General features: G+C 34.6%; 1 protein-coding gene across 15 annotated transcripts in view; it reads left to right on the top strand.

Annotated features, from left to right (window-relative positions):
• Nucleotides 1-18,106, top strand: part of STAG2 (STAG2 cohesin complex component) — a 145,341-nt gene that overhangs the window by 107,377 nt on the left and 19,858 nt on the right. For all 15 annotated transcript variants that reach the window (XM_012475322.2, XM_012475352.2, XM_012475315.2 and 12 more), the window contains 8 exons: nt 961-1,031; nt 1,251-1,338; nt 1,432-1,512; nt 3,929-4,021; nt 6,526-6,700; nt 11,702-11,841; nt 13,269-13,370; nt 16,642-16,790. In XM_012475322.2, the coding sequence (XP_012330745.1) occupies nt 961-1,031; nt 1,251-1,338; nt 1,432-1,512; nt 3,929-4,021; nt 6,526-6,700; nt 11,702-11,841; nt 13,269-13,370; nt 16,642-16,790 (899 nt within the window). The remainder of the gene's footprint in view (nt 1-960; nt 1,032-1,250; nt 1,339-1,431; nt 1,513-3,928; nt 4,022-6,525; nt 6,701-11,701; nt 11,842-13,268; nt 13,371-16,641; nt 16,791-18,106) is intronic.

Raw genomic sequence — 18,106 nt, 5'->3', positions numbered from 1 at the left:
ATTAAATTTTTTTGAATAAAATAAAAATTCATAATTGTCAAATTAATGCCATTAACCTTTTAAACATCAGTTTTATTGTTAATGATGTAAAATCATATGAACTTTGTAAGTTCTACTTTTCTTGTTTTATTAATTACTCATTTAACTTTTATTTAGTGTATATCATTATTCCTGGCTTATTAAGTTTTACTAATTGGAGGTTTGTGCAAATATGTTGATGTACGATTATTACATTCTCAGTTAAAAATTTTAATGGCTCTACTGTTGGCTGAATATGATTGTGATTAGGACAAAATAATTTAAAATCAAGCAATGGTTAATTAAATTTAATTACTTTGTAGAAGAATTATAGTTTAAAAACAAGTGCTTTTTTGAGAGAACTAGAGTTCAACACAGTAGAGTCAGTAGTGTGTAAGCAATTTTGTTTCCTGGAGTAAGACTGGTAAAAGTTTTCAAAACTTATGTTGTCCTAAGTTGAAAAGTATATTAACAAATGTTGCTAACCAAATAGGACCAGCATATATAGTCATTATTCAGAGGTTTTTCCCTATTTATTTGTTATTACTGTCATATATCTTTATGATGATATATGTTAAGGTACTTAGGTTTTGTCCTTTAGGTATTGTCTTTCTGATCTTCTTGTCATTTAAGTATTTTATTGTCCTAGTGCATTTATTTCTGTGAAAAAATAGGTGCCTTTATAGTTTTGTATCAAGTTTACTTAGAAGAAAAAGAAGAATATCATTTTCATTTTTTCTCTTGGTTATATTGTTCCTGTGATAACAAACTTGTGTTAACTCATTACCCCAGTCATATTGCCTTAAATTTGGCCAGATCTAGATATTGAATGACAAGTTCATTTGTGGGTTTTGTTGTGTTATTCTTTATTTTTCAAGGTAATAGTAACATTTTGATAGCCTAGAATTTTAATGGTTCTTAATGTGTAATTAATATTCATAGGGTGAAGAACCTGATGAAGATGATGCATATCAGGTATTGTCAACATTGAAGAGGATTACTGCTTTTCATAAGTGAGTTGAATTTTGAAGTTTCTGTTTTCTTAAAACTGTAGAAATGAACTTGCATGTTTTGTGGGTTATAATGTTAATTTCTAAGCTAATTTGTTGTTGTTGTTGTAGGGGCATTTTTAAGTTTACTGTATTTACTGCATTCTGTTAACACTCAAGTCCAAAACAGTTGTCATTAGGCTTAGCGTTTAGTAAGACTTAATGTTTTTTTTTCTTTTACAGTGCCCATGACCTTTCAAAGTGGGATTTATTTGCTTGTAATTACAAACTCTTGAAAACTGGAATTGAAAATGGAGACATGCCTGAGCAGGTTTTTATTTATTTATTAGTTGCACATTAACTTTGAAAAGTGAAGTCTTGTGACTTTTAAATTTTAACTATATCCTTTTGATTCTTTTTACAGATTGTTATTCACGCACTGCAGTGTACTCACTATGTAATCCTTTGGCAACTTGCTAAGATAACTGAAAGCAGCTCTACAAAGGTTTGTGGTAGTTCAGTAGTGTTTTTATGCAACTAAATGTCATTAAGAGTTTTCAGCAAACTTACACATTTAATGAGATCCATTATTTCAGTGAAATGTTGCTTATTTCTGATGTACTGTTATTTGTAGTTTGATGTATATTCAGTGGAGGACATTAATATGGTTTGTTTCAAGGTATGATTTTTAATGAAAAATTGTTCGCATTTGAAGGTGGCATGATCTGTGGTTTTCTGTATTCTCAAAGTTGGTGACCAAGAGCCTTTGAAACAAATATAAGTATTAGATTACACAAATTGAAGATAATAAACCAACTGCCTCTAGATCTTCTTATGCCCTGGTATTGTTTTGGGATCGCCTTATTCATATTCAGGGTCTCTCTAGTGATATTTCAAATTCGTGATCAATCATTTTCTGATTGAATATATGATGTGCCAGTGCCAGCTAATAGTACATATAGAGCTTTTAAAGCTTTACCCTTAATGGTAATCCTTAGTGTGTTTAGTAATTTAACTAAACAGGACTGCCTTTTACATTTGTAAATTGGAAGCTTAAACATTGTATTTGTAGTACTGGATATTGCCTTAAATATTGTTTGGGCTCATTTTTAGAAATATCCAGCAGTTTCTGAGAGTTTTGCAGTTTGTTATTTGTAGACATTTTCTTCAAAAAGGAATCCTCTTGATAATAAGTTTGTGTTGCCTAAACTCACAGATTAATGTTAAATGTGTAGAATTTCTCTGGGCTTTTAAGATGCTGTTAACATCTACAAATGGATTTTTCCTCTTGAAAAATCAGTATAGTGTTGTTAACATTATACACTTTTTTTTTTCTCCCTTTTGAGGCAGAGTCTTGCTCTGCCATCCAGGCTGGAGTGTAATGGTGCAGTCTCGGTTCAGTGCAACTTCTGACTCCTGGGTTCAAGCATTTCTTGTGCCTCAGCCCCCTGAGTAGCTGGGACTGCAGCCATGCACCTCTACAGCCACTAATTTTTGCATTTTTAGTAGAGATAGTTTTCACCACGTTGGCCGGGCTTGTCTTGAACTCCTGGCCTCAACTGATCCGCCCACTTTGGCCTTCCAAAGTGCTGGGATTACAAGCATGAGCCACTGTGCCCCGCCCATTGTGTACTTTTTATCAAACACTTAGGAAAAAGTTTATTTAAGTAAATGTTAAACTTATAGTAGGAACGGTGACTATATTAGCATATATGTTGCTCATCTGTGTTGAAAGCTAAAAAACTGGATAAAAGGGCAGTATTTTTAGTAGAAGAAAGGGGTGAATAGAACATTGTTATGGTACGCCGGGCGCAGTGACTGACGCCTGTAATCCCAGCACTTTGGGAGGCTGAGAACGGCTGCTCACCTGGTTGAGACCAGCCTGGCCAACATGGTGAAATCTTGTCTCCACTAACAATACAAAAGTTAGCTGGGTGTGGTGGCATGCACCTGTAATCTCAGCTACTCAGGATGTTGAGGCAGGAGAATTATTGCCTGAACCTGGCAGGCAGAGGTTGCAATGAGCCGAAACCATGCCACTGCACTTCAACGTGGGTGACAGAACAAGACTCCATCTCAAAAAAGAAAAAGAAAAAAGAAGAAAATTCAAAAGTTAGAGACATTTTAACATTTGGAGTAATACCACAAAGTAGATGTTTTCCATTCTGAGTTTTTATAAAGTACAGCCAGTATCCTCCTAACAAGAAATGGAAGATGCTGTTTCTTTTTTATTATTTTCTTCCATTTATGGGTTGACCACTCTTCAAATGATGTGAGCATGGAGCATAAATCTTTATTAGCATACTGTGCTAATGGCTTTATTAAAGATTGCCATATGGATTATATAAGTTTTCTCATCCTCTTTTCTTAATATACTAAAGTCTTAGGATATTATCTATTAATATACCTCATTCTTTTTTTTTTTGAGACAGAATCTTGCTCTGTTGCCAGGCCCCAGGCTGGAGTGCAGTGGCGCGATCTCTACTCACTGCAACCTCCGCCTCCCGGGTTCAAGCAATTCTCCTGCCTCAGCCTCCCAAGTAGCTGGGACCACAGGTGCGCACCACCACGCCCAGCTAATTTTTGTATTTTTTAGTAGAGACGGGGTTTCACCATGGTCTCCATCTCTTGACTTAGTGATCTGCCCGCCTCGGCCTCCCAAAGTGCTGGGATTACAGGCGTGAGCCACCGTGCCCAGCCCTCGTATTTTTAAGGTTGCAATTTGATGAGATTTATAAGACAAATTGTCTCGTTTTCTTTGTTTCTTTTAAATTATAAAGAAGAAATTTAAATCAAATGTACAAGTAGAGTTAATAAAGTTATATATATATGATAATGTTTTATGTAATTGAAAACATTTTAAAGAAATACTAAATTGTTTATACAATATTTTTTAAAAGTTCATATTAAATTTTTTCAAGGAGGATTTGCTGCGTTTAAAGAAACAAATGAGAGTATTTTGTCAGATATGTCAACATTACCTGACCAACGTGAATACTACTGTTAAGGAACAGGTTAGTAATTACTATAGGTGATAATCTTTTTGTAAGCAATCTTTATAAAATCTGAACTAATGTAGAAAGTTTAAATAATACTAAAGTTGAGCAAAGCATAAATATCTTTTATCTGCCTATGTATGCCATACTAAAAAAAATAGGTTAATATACTGGACTCGTGCATAATAAAATTAATTTCATATGGAGTTTATAATTGCATTATAGAGTACCCTTATATTATAATTATTTTATGTTGTTGTTTCTTTATGACATATGGTAAACAGACTTCTTCATATAAATTATAGGTGTATGAAATCACAGAAGTCATTCCTGAAAGCAACTAATATACTAAGTTTGCTCCAGGGTGAAAAAGCCCATAAGGTTTTGTTATCTCTGAGAATATCAGATGTTGGCATTCTTGCCCATCTTGATCTTCCTGTGGACCTTGTCTGAAATAAACATTTATAATCACTTTCCTGTCTTCCCTGTGTTACCTTCCCAACCATATGCCTTCATGCTTCCATTACTTCCAACCTTTTCAATTCTGGAAATAGACTGTTACTGGTTTGATCCTAGAACTAACATCATGTTCAGTTCTAATTCCCTAACTGAGAGGATTAAGCTTCATTGGAAACATGCTTTTAAAATGCTTTTATGGGAAGATGTTTTTGCAAGCATTTCATGAGAACTATTAATGTGGTATAATCAAAATAATTATGGTGATTTCAAACTTTACAACCATTTCATACAGCTTAACCTTTGTTTCTTGAGGTAGAATCCCAATAGTCAACCCAACTCTGATTTTTGGACTCTGTGGTATGTTAGGTATATTTATTTTAGGTCAGCATTATTCAAATATACCAACCCTTTTGTTTGGCACTTGTCTTTATTTAATTTGAAAATACCAAAGCTAATTTTAATAAAACATATTTGAATTTTTGTATTTTAAAATGTTCATTCAATGCCCAGCTGTTAGCCTCTTTTTTTCTTCTTTCCAGCTCTCTCTTGTCCCTACCATACATATATGCTTGGTCACACATGAATTAGAAGGTATTCAGTGGGCAAGATGCAGTTACTGAATTTTGTCTTTTTTTCCCCAAATATGTGAAGTATATTGCCATAACTATTACATTGCTTAATTCTCCAATTTTACATGTGTAGTTTTGAACTATAGCAATAAAGGGTGTGGTACTTTAATTTTCATCTCTATAATTCAGATGAAAGGAACAAGATTGCTGATGGTATTAAATTGAGTTTACATTTAAACTCTTGGAATAGGATTTTAATAACATGCACGGATCCAAACCTCATGCATGAAATATAACTTTATATTTGCATGTGACACCAAGATATTCAGCATAATATTCCCTATTTTTATAGCATTAGCACATAATCCTTGTGGGTTATCCTGTGTAACCTCTCATATAATCCCTTGTTCAGGTGATAGAGATTAATTATTTGGTTATTAAATAGCTTGTGTGCCCAGTCTTCCCAGCAGCTTCCCAGAATATGTCCTGGCCAGCTCACTTGCTTTCCCAGTTTAGCTAATTAGTAAATATCATCATACTTAATAATTTATATCCTTACTCTTTATGTTGCAAGTTTTTGTAAACTGAAATATGTTAATAGGTATAAATTACTATTATAGTAGTTAGGAGAAGAGACGGAAGGAAGGAGTAAAAACGTAAAGAGAAAAAGTAAATATGGTTAGTTCCAAAATGGAAAAACTGTTAATAAGATCTATTTTGTGCTCTGTATTATTGTCTTTCCAGGAATGGTCTTCCTTTAAATGTATTTTCTGATTTACTTTAACCCTAAAATTCTGTTTTCATTACCCCTTACCAGCAAATAATTAACTAGTCTGTGACTCCATTTAAAACCCATGACAGAGTTTTTATTAAGCTCCTTAAGATACAACTTCAGCTTTATGTTTATTATAATACATTCGGGTTTACCTGATAAATAGCAAGCAGCCCCGTATCTGGTTGTGTTTTCTCTTACTTAATCAGTACACATGTGAACAATGAGAGTGCTTAATAAGCACTATAGATTTTGAGATCTCTATTCTGATACTTCTTTAATGTTTTTTCTCCTGTAGAATGAAGAGTGGTTTATATATTATTTCATATTTGAGAATGAATACCTTGGGGCATTGCAATATAGTGCAAAGTAGGGGATTTGGTGTTAGAAAACCTAAGTTTGAGTTCTGACCCTGCATGTTTTGGCAGTGTGTAGCATATTGTCAAGTCTCTTAATGTTACTGAAAATTTAAAAAAAAAATGTGAAATTACTTTGCAGTTAGTAAAGCATTATACAATTATAAGCAGTCATTTTTACAGAAATTGTACCTCTCAGCTTTAGAATCTTAGGAAAATACTAAACATTGATTTCTCTTAAAGATTTTTAAATATAGAGAATTGGGTTCTGTTTCTGTGTTAAATAAGTAAATTATTTGTGGCAGTTAGTGAGAAACCTTGAATTATAGCATGCTTTCCTCTTTTTTTTTTTTTTTTTTTAAATAGGCCTTCACTATTCTATGTGATATTTTGATGATCTTCAGCCATCAGATTATGTCAGGAGGGCGTGACATGTTAGAGCCATTAGTTTATACCCCTGATTCTTCATTGCAGTCTGAGTTGCTCAGCTTTATTTTGGATCATGTCTTCATTGAACAGGATGATGATAATAATAGTGCAGGTAATTTTATTGCCATCTTTTTATTAAATCTGTGTGTCCATCATAAACTCAAACTTAAGTAACAATGATGTACATTGCTGTGCACCAGTATATTTTATCCTTAAAAACGTGAAACACAGGTATATATTCCAGCACATCTATGTTCATTTTTTGTATTCTTGTAAAAAAAATGCGATGTTGTAGAGGATAGGCTTTTAAGTCAGGTCTCTGCTTCTCACTAGCCCTGAGCCTGCTTTCTTATTTCTAACTACCTCGTAAGACTGTTAAAAATTGAGCCAAATGACTAGTACAGTGCCTGGACATATAGTAGGTACTCAATAAAATTTACTCCCTCTTGCCCTTATTCATTGGTAATACCAATATTCAGATAATTTGAGAAGAATAAAGTATTTAAGTGACCTTTTGTTGTGTACTTGTATACCATAGGTTTTTTTTTATTATTATTTTGGGAGTATTAATGTGATTTCTAAATGTTAGAAAAATGTTTGAAACTGCTCTGTAAAAGTCTGAAGTAGTACAGAATATTCACAAGAAAAGCAAACCAGCCTCACCTAGTAAATTATTCTTTACACTCTAATTGTCTGCACACCCCAATTGCCTTACTTGAGCATGAGTTCATGGAAAACAAGTGATATTTGGTCGCTTTTTTCTGTGTTTATTTTTAGTTTGAAGGTATATTTTTGTTTTATTTTTAGTTTTTAGAAATAGGGTCTCACTCTGTTGCCCAGCCTAGAGTACAGTGGCATAATCATAGCTCACTGCACCCTCAAACCCCCTGACCAAAGCAATCCTCCAACCTAAGCCTTCTGAGTAGCTAGGACTACAGGTGGTACACCACCGCTTTTGGCTAATTTTTTGTAGACATGAGGTCTTGATATGTTGCCAAGGCTGGTCTTGAACTCCTGGCCTCAAGTGATCCTCCTGCCTCGCCTTCCAAAGTGTGAAGCTATACTTAAAGGAAAATAGACTGTCAACATGTATATGTCCATACTGATGTATCACTGCATGTCAGGATGTAAATAAACATGTAATTCTGTACATGGCCTGTAGGTTATTTTTAGGAATAAAGAGCTTTGTGCTCATATACTAACAACTTAACCCTGAACACAAATGAGAAACCCAGAGTAGCTGAAACAGTCATCAGAATCCATGTTGTGAAGTTTATATACTTTCAATTTTTCGTGTGTCACTCAAAGCTATTGGCTTAGTTATGCTTTTATTCCTAACATCAATTTGACAAACATTTATTGGTCAGTCAGGCAGTTTACTAGAATGGTATGGATGTGAAAAGATTACACAAGGTCTCATCCTTCAAGAATTAAATTCAGGTTGAAAAGAACCAAGTAAGTATAGTGCAATTTTTTTTTTTTTTTTTTTTTTTTTGAGACAGAGTCTCGCTCTGCCACCCAGGCTGGAGTGCAGTGGCACAGTCTTAGCTCACTACAGCCTCTGCCTCCCAGGTTCAAGCGATTCTCCTGCCTTAGCCTACCCAGTACCTGGGATTACAGGCGCCCACCACCACGCTTGGGTAATTTTTTTTTTTTTCTTGTTTAAGTAGAGGCAGGGTTTTACCATGTGGCCAGGCTGGTCTCAAACTCCTGACCTCAGGTGATCCACCCGCCTCGGCCTCCCAAAGTATTGGAATTACAGGTGTGAGCCACCAACGCCTGGCCTATAGTGCAATTTTTAATAAGTAATGGAGGCATGTACAAAGTGTTGTGGGCATGTAGAGTAAATTCTCACTGATCTGCAGGTATTGAAGCATCTTCCGAGAGGCTAACATCTGAAATTAATCCAAAAAGTGAATAGGACTTTATAAAACTTCTTTTTAAAACTTCTAAAGCTCTGAGAAAGCACTCTAAAACCTGATACAAAATAAGTTTTGGTACATAACCCTTTTGTTAATTTGGGCCTGCCTCAGCTTCATTTAGTCCATGGGAAATTGAATTAGAGTAAGCTTGCCAAAACTCTTGAATTTTCTAGGAGCTTCCTAGAATTACCCACAGCATCTTATCTCCTTGGACTGTGTGTGTGTGTGTGTGTGTGTGTGACAGTCTCACTATGTCACCCAGGCTGAAGTGCTTGGACTGTATATGTGTGTGTCAGAGTCTCACTGTGTCATCCAGGCTGGAGTGCAGTGTTGTGGACTCCATATAGTTCATTGCAGCCTAGATCTCCCAGGTACAAATGATTCTCCCACCTCAGCCTCTGGAGTAGCTGGAACTCAAGTGTGTGTCACTCCGCGTGGCTAATTTATTTGATTTTTTAGTAGAGATGAGGTCTCGCTATGTTGTGCAGGCTGGTTTTGAACTCCTGGGCTTAACCAATCCTCTCATCTTGACCTCTCAAGTTGCTGAGATTACAGATGTGAGCTACTGCGCCCGGCACTATTTTCACTTTTAAAATGAAGTGCATTCTAGTTCAATGGAAGAGTATAAAATATAACAGATTTGTACATAGCCATTCCATCAGTCTTTGTCCAATTTAGTTTTGTTTTAGGTTTTTTAAAGAAATAAAAGCACAAATACAATAGAAGCCCTCATTTGTATTCCTCCCTTAACCCGTTATCCTCCCCTTTCCTCTACAGATAACTGCTACCCCAAATTTGTTGTTTGTCATACCTTTGCATTTTAATTTTATTTTACTAAGAATTTGTATGTGTTAACAATACATAGTTCATTTTTCCTTGCTAACTTCCATGTAAATGGTATTATGTTGAACCTTTTGCAATTTTCTTTTTTTCTTTTCTTCTTTTTAAAATATGAAATGGGATCTTGCTATATTGCCCTGGATGGCCTCAAACTCCTGGGCTCAAGCAGTACTCCTGCCTCAGAATCCTGCTTCAGTCTCCTGAGTATCTGGGATTATAGGCACACACCACTGCACCCAGTGCAATTTTATTTTTTGAATTTAGATTCTTGAGACTTTTCAAAATGTTGACATGTGGTTACAGTTCACTCATTCTAACTGCTGAATATTATATGATACAAGTTAACCACAGTTTATCCATTTTCTTATTTTTAGACATTTAGGTTATTTCTACTTTTCCCTCAATTAAAATAGTGTTACAACAAATACTTCGATGTTTAGTTCCTTGAACACATACGCAGTTGCTTTTCTAGCATATACATGAGTGGAATTGCTAGATTATACAGTGTGTGTCCATCTTAAAACTTCATTATATGTTGCCAAAGTGGTTGTATTGTTTTACCCTCTTTCCAGCAGCATGTGATAGTTTCCATTGTTACTCATCCTCACCTAACGCCTGGTATTGTAGACTCTTCGATATTGGATTTGTTAGCCCACATCAGATTAGAAAGGGAGAGTAAAATAGGGAATGCTTCTAGAGGCGTTTCATTGACAATATATAATAATAATGGCAGTTGACACTTGTGAAAGGCCCAGTGTATTAGACACTTCTCTACATTCCTTAACACCCACAAGAGAAAAAGTTGGCTAATTCTTGACAAGCAGTTAGTGGAGAAAAATAAAAATCAGGGCTTAAAACTCTTAATATCATAGGATGGTTTAGTCTTTAGAGAGCAAGTGTCTACCATGGAAAACAATGTTATGTATAAATTGTATTATAGTGACAGAATTATTAAGAAAAGGTTACTTTATATATTGTGTAATGATATGTTTTAGGTTTCTAAGCAAATAGTGTTGTATCTTGGAACATACATTTGAGATAAAACTTTTTATGATGGTCTGTCTTAAATTCTTATTCTTAAAGTTTGATTTTAGTTTACTAGAAGTTATCAAAGATTACCAGAGACAGGATGAAAAATTAAATAATTAAATAAAAGAACATTCTTACTACACATAAAATAGCTTTTGATATTGGGAACCTTATATTGGAGCTGATAGGCTATGCATAGACTGTTCACCAGATGAATTATAAATGGCGAATAAACATAAACAATTTTAACTTTGTTTAACTTGGCGTAGTGGTTTTTTTTTTTTTTTTTTTTTTTTTTGAGACGGAGTTTCGTTCTTGTTACCTAGGCTGGAGTGCAATGGCGCGATCTCGGCTCACCGCAACCTCCGCCTCCTGGGTTCAGCCTCCTGAGTAGCTGGGATTACAGGCACGCGCCACCATGCCCAGCTAATTTTTTTTTTGTATTAGTAGAGACGGGGTTTCACCGTGTTGACCAGGATGGTCTCGATCTCTTGACCTCGTGATCCACCCGCCTCGGACTCCCAAAGTGCTGGGATTACAGGCTTGAGCCACCGCACCCGGCCGGCGTAGTGGTTTTTTACAAGTCATTTCATTTGTGAAATCTGTCCAGAGGAAAAAATTTTTACATAGCTTTTTTTTTTTTTAATATAAAAGGCTTTATCACAGTTTTATTTACAGTATTCAATAAGTAAAAATAATTCTTTGGCATTACTTGGAGGCTGCAGTGGGGCTTCCCTGACTACAGATTTGGAAATAAGTTTGTCTTCTTGAGAATTAAATGTCAAGATTTCACATGATGGATCAGAGTAGAAATATGCAAGATTAGCTTAAAAAGACGGAATGGTTCCTGGGACCTGTCTAGCTGAATATATTTAATACGTACAAAGGAGGACTGTTATAACCAGATTTTGGGGTTTGAGGTAAGGTGGAATCATCCTTGGAAGTGATAGGAGAAATTCTGAGGTTGGCGGTGTTCAGGAAAGTAGGAGCCTTAACTGACAGACATTGAATATGCAGATTTTGTTGACAAACTATCCTGCTAGGGAAGTAGACTAATGTTAGGCAAGTTTAGCGTGACTTCACTCGGTGAACATGGAATACGAACAGATGAAGTGGTTCAATTCCATTTGTTCTGATCATTATTTGATATTACAAAAATTTGGTCTACTAGAATAAATTATGAATGGTTATAATTTTAATTTTACTGTTTTTACCTTTTCAAATTCTCTTATATATAAAAGCATATTTTATAGTGAAAATAAAAAAAATACATGGTTGAAATAAAATACAAGATGGCTTAATGTTTGGGACTTTTTCTCCAGATGGTCAGCAGGAGGATGAAGCCAGTAAAATTGAAGCTCTACACAAGAGAAGAAATTTACTTGCAGCATTTTGTAAGCTAATTGTATATACTGTGGTGGAAATGAATACAGCTGCAGATATCTTCAAACAGTATATGAAGGTAAAGTTGAAAAATGAACAGAAAGATAGTTTTAAAATGTAACACTGGTTTTTATGCATGGTTGCCATTAAATTAAGTGGTAAATTAACAATTCTAGTATAAAAGAGTTGTATTTTAAAATACTTAATATTTTCAGTAACATTTCCTTATACCTCTACTCCAGTTAATGGACATTTTGGGTTTATTGTGTTCATTTGCATTTGGAATATCGGAGATGGCCTCTCTTAATTTGTCACTATTAGAAATAGTATTTATGATTCAGTTTAAGAGAATAGGATGGCATTCCTCCTCTGCCTGACGTAGCATTAAAAAGAGTTTCAGGAGTGAGAAGACTTGGGTGGTAGTTTTGGCTTGGTTACCATGCATCTTGCAACTTTGAATAACTCAAAACATTTTGCGTCTTGAGTTCCTTTATCTGTTTCACTGTAATTGTTAAGGTTCCCTTTGGTTCTTAAAGTCTGACTTGATTCATCATAGGTTATTCATAATTTTCATAACTGTATGTGAGGTTTTGTAGGTTTAAAGTAATAATGAAAAATGTTTATACTAACAGAATGTGACTAAATTTGGTAAGATAGCTTTAAAAATCCTTCCTCAAGTAAAATCTAATTATAAATGTAAACTTTTTAAAGCCTTTACTGTCAAGAAATAAAATATGTAATAAATTTATTAAAACCTAGTTAATCCTCCTTGGAATATTTTGCTACTTGAACTCTAGTATCATTGAAAATTATTTTGGAACTTAAATGATTTGGCATAATTACCCTTTCTTTTTATGCTAAGGTTGTTTATGAAGTTCTTCAACACATTTTAAAGTTTTAGACTTAGGTATTCTATTGTCACTTATTAGTCATGGGGACAAGGTTATTCTGTTATTTCTGGTAATTGTTATTGTATGTATTTGAAACATGATCTTAAATTAGGAAAAAAATTCATGTGCAATATGTAATGTAGATGTCATGTACAACAACTTTTCTTTTAAAAGTTGTTTACAGGCTGTTAGATTCTATAAGCCAGATAAAGTTTTAAACTTCTCATGGTCTATATACCCAATATCAATGAATTAGTATAAGAATAACTGAGATTATATTCATTGTTTTACAAAGAGAATTTTGTTTGTATATTTTGCATTACTTTTGAAAATCTGCATAACCTAATTGTTGTTTTAGCCAATATATCTTTATTTTAAACCAAGTCTGGAGCTTAATTTGATTAGATCTTAACTGTTTTGTATGTATGATTTTACTGAAGTTAGCAATTGTATGCTTAGAAATTATCTTTAGGTTTCAGTAACATTCTTTGCTGGCTTTGAAGCCATAATTTTGGCCAAATACATTGTGACGTGTTTACATGACTAACCTAAAATTAGTCTTATTGTCCAGTAGTTTTAAGAGAGAAAGCTCTAATTTGTACAAATTTCTTTTCAGTATTATAATGACTATGGAGATATCATCAAAGAAACAATGAGTAAAACAAGGCAGATTGACAAAATTCAGTGTGCTAAGACCCTTATTCTCAGTCTACAACAGGTAAGCATTAAGAGTACCAACGTGGCAGGGCGCGGTGGCTCACGCCTGTAATCCCAGCACCTTGGGAGGCCGAGGCGGGTGGATCACGAGGTCAAGAGATCGAGACCATCCTGGTCAACATGGTGAAACCCCGTCTCTACTAAAAATACAAAAACTTAGCTGGGCATAGTGGCGCGTGCCTGTAATCCCAGCTACTCAGGAGGCTGAGACAGGAGAATTGCCTGAACCCAGGAGGCGGAGGTTGCGGTGAGCCGAGATCACGCCATTGCACTCCAGCCTGGGTAAGAAGAACGAAACTCCGTCTCAAAAAAAAAAAAAAGAAGAGTACCAACGTTAGCTAACACAAGTAACACCTGATAGCAAAAGAAGGTAGCAATTGAAATAGGGCAAAGGGTGTGATAGACAATTTATAAAAGTAGAAATACAAGAAACTACAAGTGAGTTTTTTTTTTTTTTTTTTTTTTGGGCTTTCGAACTGTCAAGATTGGCAAAACCTGTAGCTGTCTAAGGTGTGAAGGAAATAATAGATATGGTAGGCAATTCAGCAATTTATGTAAAAATTTATAATATGTATGCTATTTGAAGCAGCAGTTCCACCTTTTAAATCTACTCTTTTATCCAAGGTGATAAAAACACAAGTTTGCAAAAGTTGTATATTGCAACATTGTTTATAGGAAGTCAGACATAATCTAAAAGTCTATATTAGGTAAATTTACTGTATAGTACATTTCTGCCAGACTGTTGTGTAGGTCTATATTCATTAAAGTATAAAGAGCTTCATAATCACAACAGTGGTTAACTTGCTTTGGTAGATTTCATGTTGAATTCTACTTTTTTCTCTGTATATTTCCAAACTTATTTTTGTGAGTATATATTAATTTTATAACTAAAACACAATAGTTTTGGCCAGGCGAGGTGGTTTATGCCTGTAATCCCAGCACTTTCGGAGGAGGCCAAGGTAGGGGGATCACCTGAGGTCAAGAATTCAAGACCAGCCTGGTGAACGTGGTGAAACCCTGTCTCTACTAAAAATACAAAATTTAGCTGGGCGCAGTGGTGTGCACCTGTAATCCCAGCCATTCAGGAGGCTAAAGCATGAGAATTGCTTGAACCTGGGAGGTGGAGGTTGCAGTGAGCTAAGATTGTACCAATGTACTCCAGCCTAGGCAACAGAGTGAGACTCTGTTTCAAAACAAACACACAAACAAAAAGAAAAACAATAGTTTTCATTTTGACAGTGGTAAGGCAGTTTAAGCAGGTAAAATTATTCACTTAGTATACTTTTGTATTTCGAGACAAAATTTGTATGCAAAGCATAACCCATCCCATTCCAGCTTAATCAACCTTCTTAATTTTAAGAAACATAGATATGAAAGTTCTTAATTTTATTTGAGAATTTGAATTTTCTCTATTAGCATTAATAAAATGTAGGATGGGCGCAGTGGCTGATGGCTGTAATCCCAGCACTTTGAGAGGCCAAGGTAGGGAATTGTTTGAGCTCAGGAGTTCGAGGCTAGCCTGGGCAACATAGCAAGAGCCCATCTCTACAGAAAAATGAAGAAAGAAAAATAAAATTAATAAAGTTTAAAAGGTTGAAGAGATGGCATTTAAATAACTTTTGCTATAAAGTAATAGCTGCTAGCTGTAAAAGTTTAGGAAAAAAATGGAACAAATGCAAATGATCCTTAATGTTTTCACTTCACAATAACCTTTTTATTTTTTAATGGCCTTGTTACTCTTTTTTTATGCCTACATGAAATCTGATTTTTAAACAAAAATTAAATTGTACATTCCATTTTGTAAGGCTGCATTTTAATATTAATAAATGCTGAACACATTTATGCAGTTAAATAACTTCCTCAGCATCTTTTTTTTTGGAGCAGGAGAGGTTCATTTATTTTTCTCCTAGATTTTTGTGAAGGTGTAATTGAAAAGTAACAATTCTGTATACTTAACGGTATACAGCATGATGTTTTGATATGTATGTATTGTGAAATGATTAAATTTAGCTAATTAACATAAATATTACATCACATACTTAGGGTAAGAACATTTAAGACTAACTGTCCTAGCAGTTTTTAGATAAACAGTACGGTACATTATTCTCAACTATAGTCACCATGCTGTACTATAGATCTTCAGAACTTACTTATCCTTTCCTACTGAAACATTGTTCCCTTTGACCAACTTCTTAGCCTCCCCCAACCCCCAGTCCCTGGCAACCACCATTCTATTCTCTGCTTCTATGAGTTCCACTTTTTAGAGTCCATACACAAGTAAGATCACATAGTAGTTGTCTTTGTGTGCCTGCCTTATTTCACTTCATATAATGTTTTCCAGGTTCATCTTTTCTTCACTAATTACAGGATTTCCTTCTTTTTTAAAGGCTGAATAATATTCCATTGTCTGTGTGTGTAATGGAATAGAATATTATTTCTTTATCCATTCATGGACACTAAGTTTGATTCCACATCTAGGCTATTATGAATCATGCTGGAATGAACATGAGAGTGTAGATATCTCCTCAACCTATGGATTTCATTTTCTCTGGGTATATACCCAGAAGTCTTTATTTTAAAAGGTTGACACATAATTGTACATATTTATGGAGTGTACATAGTGATGTTTTGATACAGTGTACAGTTATCAAAGCCGGATAATCAGCATATCCATTTTGACAACTATATAATGTTCCATTTTATAGATTAGACCACAATTAACCAAAGTTTCCTTGTTTATGCAGAGGTTTTTTTTTTTTTAAACAATTTCTGCCATTATAAATAGCACTAAAACAAACATTTTTATACATAGTATTATGGATAAATATTCTTTTGGATAATAAAGTTCTATAATTAGAATTGCTTTGTTAAAGAAGATTAAAATTCTTAAGCTTCGCTATTTCATGTTGAGAGTTCTTGATGTGAAGATTCACCACTTCAGTGTAAATAACAGAGCATGGTTGCCTAATAATTCTTTGGGTTTTCTTTTTCTTTATATTTTTATATGCTATGTTAATATCCAATTAATACCAGCAGAATAGCGTTCTGCTAAAACTAACCTAAAGGGTTTCTTCTAATGTTAATAACAACTTCCGGTTTAAATATATGAAGCACTGCAAGTTTGGTCATTTGTATCATGTTTTAATGTTTTGCGATAGAATACAGTGCCTCATGTATTAAACACCTATATTTTAAATGAAAATGTAATATTTTAAAAGATATTAATCTCCAAGTATTAAGAACTTTAACATGCTTTCTTTCTTTCCAAACAGCTTTTCAATGAAATGATACAGGAAAATGGCTATAATTTTGATAGATCATCCTCTACATTTAGTGGCATAAAAGAACTTGCTCGACGTTTTGCTTTAACTTTTGGACTTGATCAGTTGAAAACAAGAGAAGCCATTGCCATGCTACACAAGTAATCTCCAGATATTTTATTCAGCTCTCATACTTTTTAGTCATGAAACTTTCTTTTTGTATCTAGCCCTTTCATTTGGAATAACTAAATTAAATTTATGCTTTATTATTAGCTTATAAATCTGTACCCTATCTCCTTTCTTAATTTTAGAGAACCAGTTAGAGTGCTATCTCAATTAACAAATGAGTTGGGGCAGGGCCTGGTGCTCATACTTGTAATCCCAGCACTTTGTGAGGCTGAGGGAGGCTGAGGCAGGCGGATCACTTGAGGCTAGGAGTTTGAAAACAGCCTGGTCAACATGGTGAAACCCCGTCTCTACTAAAAATACAAAAATTAGCTGAGAGTGGTGGCATGCACCTCTAGTCCCAGCTACTCAGGTATGAGAATGGCTTGAACCTGGGAGGGAGAGGTTGCAGTGAGCCGAGATTGTGCCATTGCACTCCAGCCTGGGTGACAGAGTGAGACTCTGACTCAAAAACGACAACAACAACAAAAAAAGAGTTGGGATTAAAATTCCGTTTATAAGCCTTTGTTTAAATTTAAACCATACGAAGTTTATAAATTATGTGAATCAAAGCAGCCTACATTCATCAAGCATTGCACAGTCTTTTTTTTTTTAATCAACTTTTGTCATGATCTCATTGTTAGACGGAGAAATCTTTGAGGTTTGATTCCTTTGTCTCATGTTTTTTCTTTGGTTTTCTACTCTATTTTATAGTGACCTTTTCCCATGTTTTAATCCACAACCTTCTTTCCATCTGCATATTTTGTTCCACTTATCAAAATTGTAAGTCATTTTATACTGGGCATGTAATTTAGTGATCAGTTGCACTTATAAAGTATGGGTACATTTTAGACCTTTAACATAACCAACGTTTGTTTATTAAAACCCTTTATCTGGTACCTGTGGGTTAAAGAACCTTGCTTTTACAGTCTTGGACTCTCCTTCATCTTCTTGCTCATGTAATTATAAAAGTGTTAAATGTCTCTCTGAAGAAAATTTGCTGCTCTTGTTTAAGTTTTGCCTATACTCCATCAATTATTATTATTGTAGAGACGGTCTCACCATGTTGCCCAGGCTGGTCTTGAACCTCTGGGCTCAAGAGATCATCCCACCTAGGCCACCCAGAGCACTGGGATTACAGGCATGAACCACCACACGTGGCTTCCTCCCTCAACTTTAATTAACTCTCTCCGTTCACTTTGTTCTAAAACTCAAGTTTCTTTTTATGCCTGTTTATTAGATGGTAATTTTACATAATATTTAAGGACTACCTATATAGTATTTTCAGAAATAATATCTTTTTTTCATGTAA

Source organism: Aotus nancymaae, unplaced genomic scaffold (assembly GCF_030222135.1).
Source record: "Aotus nancymaae isolate 86718 unplaced genomic scaffold, 86718_ANA_hifiasm-v0.15.2.pri h1tg000004l, whole genome shotgun sequence".
Classification (NCBI taxonomy): domain Eukaryota; kingdom Metazoa; phylum Chordata; class Mammalia; order Primates; family Aotidae; genus Aotus; species Aotus nancymaae.
The sequence above is the reverse complement of the archived record's forward strand: the minus strand, read 5'-3'. Positions and strand labels throughout refer to the sequence as shown.